Source organism: Chiloscyllium punctatum, chromosome 5, assembly GCF_047496795.1.
Source record: "Chiloscyllium punctatum isolate Juve2018m chromosome 5, sChiPun1.3, whole genome shotgun sequence".
Taxonomy (NCBI): domain Eukaryota; kingdom Metazoa; phylum Chordata; class Chondrichthyes; order Orectolobiformes; family Hemiscylliidae; genus Chiloscyllium; species Chiloscyllium punctatum.
This window is the reverse complement of record NC_092743.1, coordinates 45,813,848-45,826,554: the sequence shown is the minus strand read 5'-3', so window position 1 is coordinate 45,826,554 and position 12,707 is coordinate 45,813,848. Positions and strand designations below refer to the sequence as shown.

The 12,707-nt window shown below is 39.2% G+C and overlaps 1 protein-coding gene across 5 annotated transcripts in view; it reads left to right on the top strand.

Moving 5' to 3' along the window:
• Positions 1-12,707, top strand: part of LOC140477041 (probable C-mannosyltransferase DPY19L4) — a 99,225-nt gene that overhangs the window by 29,433 nt on the left and 57,085 nt on the right. For all 5 annotated transcript variants that reach the window (XM_072570204.1, XM_072570208.1, XM_072570205.1 and 2 more), the window contains 4 exons: positions 5,485-5,575; positions 6,108-6,229; positions 7,482-7,627; positions 10,632-10,755. In XM_072570204.1, the coding sequence (XP_072426305.1) occupies positions 5,485-5,575; positions 6,108-6,229; positions 7,482-7,627; positions 10,632-10,755 (483 nt within the window). The remainder of the gene's footprint in view (positions 1-5,484; positions 5,576-6,107; positions 6,230-7,481; positions 7,628-10,631; positions 10,756-12,707) is intronic.

Here is a 12,707-nt window from a genome sequence, read left to right as displayed (position 1 = left end):
TGCGAGAAAGTGCAAGTTCAGAGTTGGAATTGCGTTCAATGTCCCACATTGATGCTACTGCCATTCCATTTCAAGTCTCTCAAAGGCAGAGTGGGTTCTTCTGTAAAGCTTGGAGATGACAAGTATCTGCAAAGCTATTCCACAAGAATCCGCACTTTCACATTCTTCACATTCATAGAGCCGTGGAATCGCAGAATTGTTATGATGCAGAGGGAGGCCATCCGTCCTATTGTGTTAGCATTGGCTCTCTGAATATTTTCATTTTGTGCCAATCACATGAATTTTCCTCATAGCCCTGCGTGTTGTCCAAGGAGAACAGTCTCATCTTCTCCAAACTTCCCTCCTAGCTGTGTCATTCTCTGGAACCATTCTTGCAAACTGTTGCTTTTGATCGTCTGTGAGGAATATTCAGTGCCCAGCCATTAGTCAGCATTGTATTATTTAACTGCAGTCACCAAGGTTAATGATTGAATTGGAAAACTACTTAATTTTAATAAAGCCAATTTTTCTTATATGATCTAGGCATTTATGAATCTATGACAGCTTTATTGCCTAATGGCTGATAAGTTAAGCAGAACATGGGCAGCCAGGCAGGACTGTTGTAGATAACTTCATTTCCAGGAGCTGGAATAACTTACTCACTGAGCTGTATTTGTTTTTCAGAACCACCTTCTTGCAGGAAGTACTTGTTCTCTGCACTTAGTGAGGCAGATAATGAAACCTCACCTTTTGATGAATCACCTTGAAATTTGTACTTAGTTTCCACCACAACCTGCATAAAAACAAAGTGCACATTTGTATAATCTTTTAATATGCTGACTTCATAACAACTATTTAAACCTCAAGATGTTAGTTTTTCAGTTCAAAGCGTTTAAAAAGCTTTTTCTTGTTTTGGAGCAAAATGTGTAGTTGTTCAGACGTAAGTGATTAAAGTACTGAAAAGATACAAGATTAGCTATGTTCTCGCATTTCTTGTAATAAAGCATGATTTGAGAGTGTTCCAAGCATTGATCTTTGAATGAAGTATTTAAGTATCTCTTTCATAGTGTTAGTAAAGAGTCCTCCAGATTCATTGTAATGGAAATAACACCAATAGCTACGTAGGTTGATTTTCACAGTTTAGTTACAACAAATTTGAAGACGTTAACTAATTTACAGAAACATTTATTTAAAACATTTATTTTTGTTTCTTGCATTATGAGATGGTTTGTTTTTTTTCACTTACTACTGTTCTGCTTCATTTAGAGTCATTGAGTCATACAGCGTCCTTCCATCCAACTCATCCATGCCAATCGGGCATCCCAATGTGACACAGTCCCATTTGGCCCATATCCCTTTCAGCCCTTCCTATTCATGTACCCATCCAGATGCCTTTTAAATGTTGTAATTGTACCTGCCTCCACCACTTTGTTCCATACACACACCACAGTCTGTATGAAAAAGTTATCCCTCAGGTCCCTTTTCAATCTTTGGGTCGAATGACCTGCTTCCACATTGTAAGGATTCTAGGATTCAGTGATTTCCCCTCTCACCTTAAACCTATGCCCCTAGTTTTGACTTCACCATGCTAGGAAGAAAGCCTTGGGTATTCACTCTATCCATGCCCCTCATGTTTTTATAAATTTCTATGAGGTCACCCTTCACCTCTGATGCCCCAGGGAAAGTAGCCTCTCCCTAAAACTCAAACCATCCAGTCCAAGCCACAACCTTCATTTGGTATCACATGATCAATTCTGCATATTTCAACTGAAATTAAATAAATTTAAGCTGTCACTGCTGTTCTAATATGAAAAAGAATCCAGCAAGGGATGAGTCAGAGATGGATCGTGTAACTGTAAAGAATTCAAAGTATAATTGATGTAATTCATATGATCAAGAGGAAGTAGAGAGTAGCATTTGCGAAGTCTGCAGTGCAGTGTTCTGCTTATCCTACAAAGAAAAAGGTACAATTGAAACTTGTGTGTTGTCCTGGTGACACCTTTCATGTCTCCCTTTAAGTAAATCTTTTTGTCGTCATCATCAGAACTATGATTTTTCAACACGAGTGCTCTATTTAGAAACATCAGTTTTGACCATTCCAGATAACATCATCTGAGAACATAGTGTAGTCAGTTTCCATTTGTTCATTGTCAACACTGGCTGCCTGTTTTTGACTTTACCATTGTCTCTCAATTCTTAGGCTGCTGGTGTAGCATTTTAAATAATGTTATCTTGGGATGTGGATTTTGCTGGCTAGGCCAGTGTCTATTGTTAACCCCTAATTTCCCTGGAGAAGCTGGTGGTGAGCTGCCTTCTTGAAGTGTTGCAGTCCCTGGATTGCTGGTTCAACCACAGGGCTATTAGAAAGGGAATTCTAAGATTTTGAACCAACGACAGTGAAGAAACAGCAATGTAATTTCAAACTAGAATGGTGAGTAGTTTAGAATGGAACTTGCAAGACATGGTATTCCAATGCATCTGCTACCCTTGTTCTTAAGTAGTGGAAATCATTAGATTGGAAGTTCCTGATGGAGGATTTTTAGAGTCAATTACTGCAATGCGTTATGTATATAGTACACATTGCTGCCACTGTATATTGGTGGTAAAGGGAGTGAACGTTGAAGGGGATGAATGGAGTGTCAGTCCTGTGTTTAGTCCTGAATGGTGTCGAGCTTCATGAGTGTTGTTGGAGCTGTGGTCATCCAGGAAAATGGTGAGTATTTTATCACACTCCTGATCTTTGCCTTGCAGATGGTAGATCAGCATTGGGGAGAGTGGAGGTGAGTTACTTGTTGCAGGTTTCCTAGCCCGTAACTTACTCTTGTAGCCAAAGTATTTATATAGCTAATCTAGTTCAGTTTCTGGTTAATAGTATCCCACAGGGTGTTGATTGTTGACAATTTAGCAATAGTAATATTATCAAGGATATCAAGGCATGAAGGTTAGATGCTGTCTTGTTGGAGAACATAGAACAATACAGCACAGAACAGGCTCTTCGGCCTGCGATGTTGTGCCAAACATTTGTCCTAGCTTAAGCACCTATCCAATTGCCACTTAAAGGTCACCAATGATTCTGACTCTGCCACTCCCACAGGCAGCACATTCCATACCCCCACCACTCTCTGGGTAAAGAACCTACCCCTGACATCCCCCCTATACCTTCCACCCTTCACCTTAAATTTATGTCCCCTTGTAACACGCTGTTGTACCTGGGGAAAAAGTCTCTGACTGTCTACTCTATCTATTCCCCTGATCATCTTATAAACCTCTATCAAGTCACTCCTCATCCTTCTCCATTCCAATGAGAAAAGGCCTAGCACTGTCAACCTATCCTCATATGACCTATTCTCCAATCCAGGCAACATCCTGGTAAATCTCCTCTGCACCCTCTCCAAAGCTTCCACATCTTTCTTAAAATGAGGCGACCAGAACTGCACACAGTACTCCAAATGTGGCCTTACCAAGGTCCTACACAGCTGCAACATCACCTCACGACTCTTGAATTCAATCCCTCTGCTAATGAACGCTAATACACCATAGGCCTTCTTACAAACTCTATCCACCTGAGTGGCAACTTTCAAAGATCTATGAACATAGACCCGAAGATCCCTCTGCTCCTCCACCTTACTAAGACCCCTACCGTTAACCCTGTATTCCGCATTCTTATTTGTCCTTCCAAAATGGACAACCTCACACTTGACAGGGTTGAACTCCATCTGCCACTCCTCAGCCCATATCCTATCTAAGTCCCTTTGCAGCCAACAACAGCTTTCCTCACTATCCACAACTTCACCAATCTTCGTATCGTCTGCAAATTTACTGACCCAGCAGTTGTGTTACTTGAACGTTAACTGACACTTATCTTTCCAAGCTAGGATATTGTTCAGATCTTGTTGCATGTGGATATGGGCTGCTTTAGTGCCTGAGGTGTCGTAAATGGTGCTCAGATTGTGCAGTCCACATATAATGTTATTGGTGATCTTATTGGTCATTTATGAAGCGTCTGAAGGTGGTGGGACCTAGGATCCTATCATGAGGAACTCCTGCAGAGGTGTCCTCTGGCTGAGATAACTGAACTCCAATAACCATAATCATTTGCCCTTTGTGCTACGTTTGACTTGAACCAGCGCTAAGATTTTTCCCTGATTCCTATTGACTTTAGTTTTGCTCGGACTCCTTGATGCCATTCTTATGTTAGATAAATGCTTCTTGATGTCGAGGACAGTCAGACTCCCCTCTCCTCTGGAGTTCAACTCTTTCGTCCGTGGTGACAAAGGTTATAATGAGATATAAAGTTTAGTGGCCTTGCCATTGATAATGGGGATATATGTGGACCCTTGTGTTCCAGTTAGTTGTTTGATTGTTCGTGCCCAATTATGATGGAATTTGGCAGGACTGTGGGACTTTGACCTAGTTTGTTGTCTATAGATTTGCTTTGTTTAATGTGTAGCATACTTACTTCTCCATTTAGCATGGATGTAATCCTTTGCTGTAACTTCACCATTTTGTCACTTTACTTTTAGTATGTGTGGTATTATTCTAGGCATATTCTTTGAACTTCTAATTGAACTAGGGTTCCTTGCTTTATGATTATGGGAGGATAAGGTTTTGTCCAGCCAAGACATTTTATAAATTGACATTTCAGTGTACACATCACCTGAAAAGTACAAAGTTCTAGCAATATTCTTTGTTGAAGGCATTTTACTTTACCCCTTTGTTGATTGGTAAGAATTCATTTACTGTCTCTAATAATTTGTTATTTTCATTTGGAGCCTCTGCATCTGCGGATGGTATCCCCAATCCTGCTAAAATTTACTTCGACTGAAAGTGTAGTTTCTGCCAGTATTTTTGCTGACATTGACAGATTTTTTAAATGTTTCTATCATTTGTAGACTTTTTTAATTGAATGAATGTTTTGCTACTTTGACAAGAAATATAAGAATATGGGGGAGACTTTCCTTGGGTTTTGCAGAGAAACCTTGATTATCCAAATGAAATGGGCGGGGGGAGTATTTTGTTCAGATAATCAAATGTACGAATAACACAGTTAAACCAAGCATCGGGACCTTGCGATCTTGTTCGGATTATCTGAAATTCAGATAATCGACATTCAGGTAATCAAGGTTCCTCTGTATATGTGTAGTGAGGAGCATATAAATTCAGGGGAATCAGGTAAGTTCTTTGTGGTTATGTGCAACATCTTGATTTCCCAATAGTCACTAACTCTGATAATCACATCCATGGTATATCCTTCCCAATACATTTCACAAGTAACAAAATCAAGAGTATACGTATTGCCTCCATCCCATTTGCAACCAGTGACTGTACATTATCTGCAAAGATTTGCATTTTTGTGAATTCTTTATTTTTGTTTGTTGGTACATGATACTTTAACACACCAAACACCTTGAAACATGCATATTTGGTTTCTCACTATTACCTTAATTGTTGCTTGGAATAAGGTTGGAGGCTCTCACCAGCATTGATTGTTTCTGTACCTTTTAGGATCTCGAACGAGAAATCTCCTTTCAAGAGGACAGTGGTTTATACTACTACTATTATAAAAAGATGTTGCAGGCAACATCAATCCAAGAAGGTATTTTTTTTTAAAACTGAGTGTATTTTTGATCGTTTTTTTTTGTCACAAGCCACAATAATTTGAAGTCAGTCATAACCTTTAGTAGATCTTCTTTGTTTTATTGTAGGTGCCTTTTTGCATTTTCTCTCTGGCCAGACCTTTACTCCATTATTGTCTTGAGTTTTTTTTTAAAGTTTGTATCTGAAGTGTAATTATTTTGTCTGGATGTTCTAAATTGTAACCTCCATTAGTTTACTTTTGTGCATATGGTTTAGTGTTTTATGTCTTTGCAACCCATCGTTCTTTTGGAGCTCTGATATTTTACATTTGCTGTGCTTCATTGCTAATGACTTCTGAACAGTTATGGTTGCTCATGCATAGCCATGTTTACCTTTCATGGACAAAGTGTAGTAGCCAAGGAACTTAATGTTGTATCAAAGTGATTTGCTCAGTACGTTTAAACCAGTTTAGACCTGTAATTTTTTTCATTCTGTATGTCACACTATTTCAATATTCCTGTTTAATGAAAAATATTTTGTTTTACCATTAGGTCTTTTTGAATTGACACATGACAACAAGACATTATCATTGAGGACCCTTAATTCAGTGCAGCAAATCAATCTGTATCCAGAAGTCTTTGCTGGTATATTGTACCGTATTACTGGTAGTCAAGTATGTATCTTCAGGTAGCCAATTATGGTGCATCTTTAGATGCTTAATTTGGATGATATTTCACTTAACTTTTTTATTCTGACAATAATGGCATTAAGAGAATTATTATTAATGTTATCTGGTGTAGGAAGAGTATATCTTTCAAAGCTTTAAAGCATCACTAATGTGGAGAACCTTGATCATCTTTCATGGTGGAGTAACTGCCCTTATAGCTTCCTCGTTACTGATTGTTCTGTCTCTCCCCTTTCAACTGCATGTGTCCACTACTACAGAACTCAGTTCCTGCTCAGTATTCCTGTTGGTAATATTTGTTAAGTATTCAGTATCTTACCATTATCCCATAACCCACTTAGAGACTTGAGAAAAGCACTGTCATTTTGTCAGCCACCAGCTACAGAATATTAAATGTTCCTATCAACAACCTCACCGAAAGCATTGACCTCACTGAAGTTGTTGACTTGAAATTCAATACTGAACTTGGCTATTAAAATGTAATTTCCATCAGAACAGAATGAGGATCCAGCAGTGGCCATATCTTCAAAATATTGGGGGCAAGAAGTTTTGCCTTTTAACATTTTTTAAATTTAAAAATAAACCCAATATGAGCCATGTGGATTTCATGTTCTATTACCAAGTTCCATTTTTGAATATGGCCCAAATAAAATAACTATCATAGCTGGGGAGAAAGAAACACAGTTACACAAAATTTGGTCAAAACAATGGAAACTTGTACTCGAACACTAAGCTTTAAACCCGTAACATACACAGTTCTCTTCTCGGCTCTATTTGCAATACTAGTTACCTCCACAGTAATAGCAATGGGGAAGATTGGATTTCAGTACAAAGGTAATGAAACAACAGATGCCTGTCACAAAAGTGAGTTAATTGTTTTGTGAAAAATGGATTCTGGAAAACAAACATTTTAATGAATGTTTATTAAGGTGATATGTTCTTATTCTAGAGCATTCCTTCAGAAGATCAGTATAATGGTTGTGGGTTTCTGGTCTGCAACATTAATAATACTATTCTTAATAACTTCTAATTAGAGTAAATCAAATTCCTTTGTGCATGTTGATTCCCTGGCACCCAGAGGGAAGTTCAACTTTCAGTGAATATTGTTTGAAGTCAGGACCGCAGTGTCATCTAATTATCTGAAGGCAGTGTTTTAGAGACTCTACTTCATACACATGTCTATTCTGTGTGAACTTGTTTTGCAGGAACTGGCATTATTAAGTTTTTTTTGTCCCCATAGGAAGCAATTGAGCCAGTGTATTTTTACATTGGCATAATATTTGGATTACAAGCAGTTTATGTGACAGCACTGTATGTCACAAGTTGGATACTCAGTGGGACATGGATGGCAGGCATGCTTACAGTAGTGTGGTATATTATCAACAGGTAAGCCTGGCTTAGTCTGGAAGTCATTATTTGTACCTTCACAAATAAGGCATCTAATTGAACCTGGTAGAGTACTCTTGATCTGTATTAAATTGTAGCTTAGAGCATTCATAATTAATTTTTAATCACCTTATCCTAATTAATATTGAATTTCCTTTTTCTGCCATTTTATACTGAAATGTGAGATGGTTGTTGAAGATCTCCTTCAAACATTTGCCCACGAATTTCTTACTATTGCCCATCATTTTTTTTAAAGCTTGTGACATTTTGTATTTTGTGTGGCACCTTATTAGTGTCTTTTGGAAATTCAAGCATGTTACATCCACTGTTTCTGCTCATTATTTCCTCAAAACACTCTACTAGATTTGTCATAAACACTATTTCTCCTTCATAACTTCTCTTTGATAAAATTACTTAATTTCTATTTGGCAAATTGATTTGCATCTTTTTGAGGATATAACTAGAAGGTAGTTAAACCTTGGTAAAACCATACTGACTTTGTCTGATTTTACTGTGATTTTCTAAGTTCATTGCTAAGATTCATTTAACAATTGATTTTAATATTTTCCTGATAACTGATGACAGGCTCACTGGCCTGTTCTCTCTCTCTTTCCATTCTTAAATAGTTGCGTTATATTTCCTAATTTATAACCTGCTGGGATCATGCTAGAATCTAGATGCCAAATTGCAATAAGTATTTCATAGTATGAGTGGTCATGCCTGAGCAGTCTCTTCAAGATGATGTAGAGTTTCCTTTTATAATATGGATTGTGCAGGAATTCACGGTTTTAATATATTCATAAGCTTTTTCTTTGGCTAATGCATGTTCAAGTAGCTTAATCAAAATTGTCATTCCAGATTTTGAATTAATCCGACTAGTTTATTGCAAAATCTTTCACGCATATTTTACATGACCTTGGGACATCCCAAATTTTTACAGCCACTGAAGTATTTTGGAAATGTAAACATGGAATCATTTAAAATATAGGAGCAGGAATAGGACATTTGGCCCTTCGAGCCTATTGCTTCATTCAGTATGATTATGATCAATCCAACTCAGTGTCCTGTTCCCACATTCTCCCCACACCCTTTCATCTCTTAGCCCTAAGAACTATACCTAACTCCTCCTCAAAAATATTCAATGTTTTGGCCTCAACCGCTTAGTGTGGCAGAGAATTCCACAGGCTCACCACTCTCTGGGTGAATAAATTTCTCTCCATCTCAGGCCATATCCTTAGACTGTGGTCCTTGGTTTTGGTTTCTGTGAGGCCTCTCCCTTTCTTCTAAACTCCAGTGGATATGATCCTGACTGATCCAATCTTAGCATCATATGTCAGCCTTGCCATTCCAGGAATTGGTCTATTCAACTTTGTTACACTTTGTCCATAGCCAGAACATCATTCTTCAGAAAAGAAGACCAAAACTGCACCAGGTATGGGGGTCTCACCAAGGCCACATACAATTGCACCAAGCCATCCCTGCTCCTGTACTTGAATCTTCTCACTATGAAGGCCAACATACCACTTGCCTTCTTCATTGCTTGCAGCATGTGCATGTTTACTTTCAGCTACCAGTATATCAGTCTTGTTGCTCCTCCCCCTTTCTCAATCTATTGCCATTCAAATAACAATCTGTCTTCCTGGTTTTGCTGCCAAAGTGAATAGTCACTGATGAGCAAATTAGCTGCAATATTATCCAAAGTCCATGAGAGATAAAATATTCCCAGTAATGTTGATTCAGAAAAAAAATCCTGCTGGGAACTTCCTTGCTTTACAGTAAATCATAAGACCATAAGACATGGGAGTGGAAGTAAGGCCATTCGGCCCATCGAGTCCACTCCGCCATTCAATCATGGCTGATGCGCATTTCAGCTCCACTTACCAGCGTTCTCCCCGTAGCCCTTAATTCCTCTAGACAACAAGAATCTATCAATCTCGGCCTTGAAGACATTTAGCGTCCCGGCTTCCACTGCACTCTGTGGCAATGAATTCCACAGGCCCACCACTCTCTGGCTGAAGAAATGTCTCCGCATTTCTGTTCTGAAATGACCCCCTCTAATTCTAAGGCTGTGTCCACTGGTCCTAGTCTCCTCGTCTAACGGAAACAATTTCCTAGCATCCACCTTTTCCAAGCCATGATTTATTTTGTACGTCTCTATTAAGTCTCCCCTTAATCTTCTAAACTCCAACGAATACAATCCCAGTATCCTCAGCCGTTCCTCATTTGCTAGACCTGTCATTCCAGGGATCATCCGTGTGAATCTCCGCTGGACATGTTCCAGTGCCAGTATGTCCTTCCTGAGGTGTGGGGACCAAAACTGGACACAGTACTCCAAATGGGGCCTAACCAGAGCTTTATAAAGTCTTAGTAGTACATCTCTGCTTTTATATTCCAACCCTCTTGAGATAAGAGACAACATTGCATTCGCTTTCTTAATCACGGACTCAACCTGCATGTTTACCTTTAGAGAATCCTCGACTAGCACTCCCAGATCCCTTTGTGCTTTGGCTTTATTAATTTTCTCACCATTTAGAAAGTAGTCCATGCTTTTATTCTTTTTGCCAAAGTGCAAGACCTCGCACTTGCTCACGTTAAATTCCATCAGCCATTTCCTGGACCACTCTCCCAACCTGTCTAGATCCTTCTGTAGCCTCCCCACTTCCTCAGTACTACCTGCCTGTCCACCGAACTTCGTATCATCGGCAAGAAGAAATCATCATAAGAAATAGGAACAGGAGTAGCCATTTTTATCTTGTCCAGCCTGCTTCATACAGGAATGTTTAATATCCATTCAATTTAACATTTCATCCAAAGACAGTCCCTCCAATCATGTGACACGTCCTCAGTACTTAGGTGTTGTATCTGATAAGATGCTTCCGTTTTTGCACTGGGCCTTGAATCTACAACTTGCTGACTAACAGTGAGCCAAGGCTGACACCTAGACTTAGAATTGAGAATTGAATTGCCATATCTAATGTTCTTCTGATTTTGTTATTTATTTTAGGATCGATACAACCAGAGTGGAATATACCATTCCTTTAAGAGAAAATTGGGCATTACCATATTTTGCATTACAGGTTGGAGCACTCACAGGCTATATGAAGACCAATGTTAATTCTACTATGGAGGTGAGTGTGTTGAATTTAGTTGACCCTTTTTGTGATATTTTGTTTCTAAATAGAAAGTTTGCATATTTATACAACCTATATTTTTAACTCCTGTTTTAACTTTTAACTGTTGCCTCCAATAGTAACACACATAATTATATGTTAGGTCCTTCATGTAGAGTCATAGTCATACAGCAGGGAAACCGACCTTTTGGTTCAAGTCATCCATGCCGACCAAGTTTCCCAAATTAAACTAGTCCCTTTGCCTGCGCTTTGCCCATTACCCTCTAAATCTTTGCTATTCATGTACCTATCCAAGTGTCTTTTAAATATTGTGACTGTACCTGAGTCTACTATTAACTCTGGCAGTGCATTCCATATAAGAACCACTCTGTGTGATAAAAGTTGCTCCTCCAGTTCCTTTTAAATCTTTCTCCTTTCACCTTAAACCTCTGCTCTCTAGTTTTGAACTGCCCTACCCTAGGGAAAAGACCATTGCTATTCACCTTATCTGTGCCCCTGATGATTTTCTAAATCTCTAAGATCACCCCTCAGCCTCCAATGTTCCAGTGACAAAGATCCTAGCCTGTCCAGCCTCTCTGTACAGTTCAAATTCTCTAGTCCTGGTAATATCCTTGTAAATCTTTTCTGCACTCTCTCTAATTTAATAATATCCTTCCTATTGCTGGATGACTAGAACTGTACACAGTATTCCAAAAGTGACCGCATCAACATCCTGTACATCTGCAACGTGATGTTCTAACTCTTATACACAATGGTCTGAGCAATTAAGGCAAGTATGCCAAATGCCTCTTTACCACTTTGTGTATCTATGACGTAACTTTCAAAGAACTATGTACCTGCACCCCTAGGTCTCTCTGTCCAATAATACTCTAGGACCCTACTGTTAACTCTAAGTCCTGCCTTTCTTTGTCTTACCAAAGTGAAACGTCTTGCATCTTTCCAAATTAAGCTGTATCTTCCACTCCTCAGCCCATTGATTCAATTGATCAAGATCCCTTTGTAATTTTAGATAACCTCTTTCACTATCCGCTATACCACCAATTTTGGTGTCATCTGCAAACTTACAAACTATGCTTCCAAAATTCTTATCCAAGTATTTTATATAAATGACAAACAACAGTTGATCCTGCACCGATCCCTGTGGAACACTGCTGGTAATAAGCCTTCAGTCTGAAAAACAACTCTCCACACCACCACCGTCTGTCTCTCACTGTCAAGCCAATTTTGTATCCAATTGGCAAGTTCTCCCTGAATCCCATGTGATCTAACAATTCCATCAAGGTGATCATCCCCTTCTTATTTCTGCTTTCCACCCAGATAGCTTCATGGATGATTCCCCAGGAATGTCCTCTACAAGTACAGCAGTAAAAGTAACGTTTTCCCTAGTCAAAAACGTCACTGTCCGTCCTGTCTTGTCTCCCTTCCTTTCTATCCTTCCTATCATGTCTAAACCCTGGAACATTGAGCTGCCAGTCTGATCCCTCCCTCAGCCATGTTTTTGCAATAGTTTTGATTATCCTGGTCATATGTTCCACCTTACCTGTGAGGCCGCTAGTATTGAAATAAACGCAGTTTAGTCCTTCAGAATGTGCTTATTCTCTAACGCGCCCTTGCTGCCAAATGAATTAACTTGCTCCCTTTAACTTCCGAGCCATCTTCATTTGTCTCTCTCTATCCTCACAACTGTTTAGGATTCCCCTACCCCCGCCCCCCCACGTCATGCTAGTTTAAAGGCTCTCCAGTAGCCTTTCTACTGGAGTAACAAATCTCCCCACCAGGATGTAGTCTCCCTCCAGTTCAGGTAAAATCCATCCCTTTTGAACCTTGTACGTTTCTCATTTTCAACAACTCATACAATTCCCTTTTTAAAATTGCTTATGGGATCAACTTCCACCACCTTATCAGGTAGGGCATTCCAGGTCCTGACAACTCAGATGGTTGGAACTCTC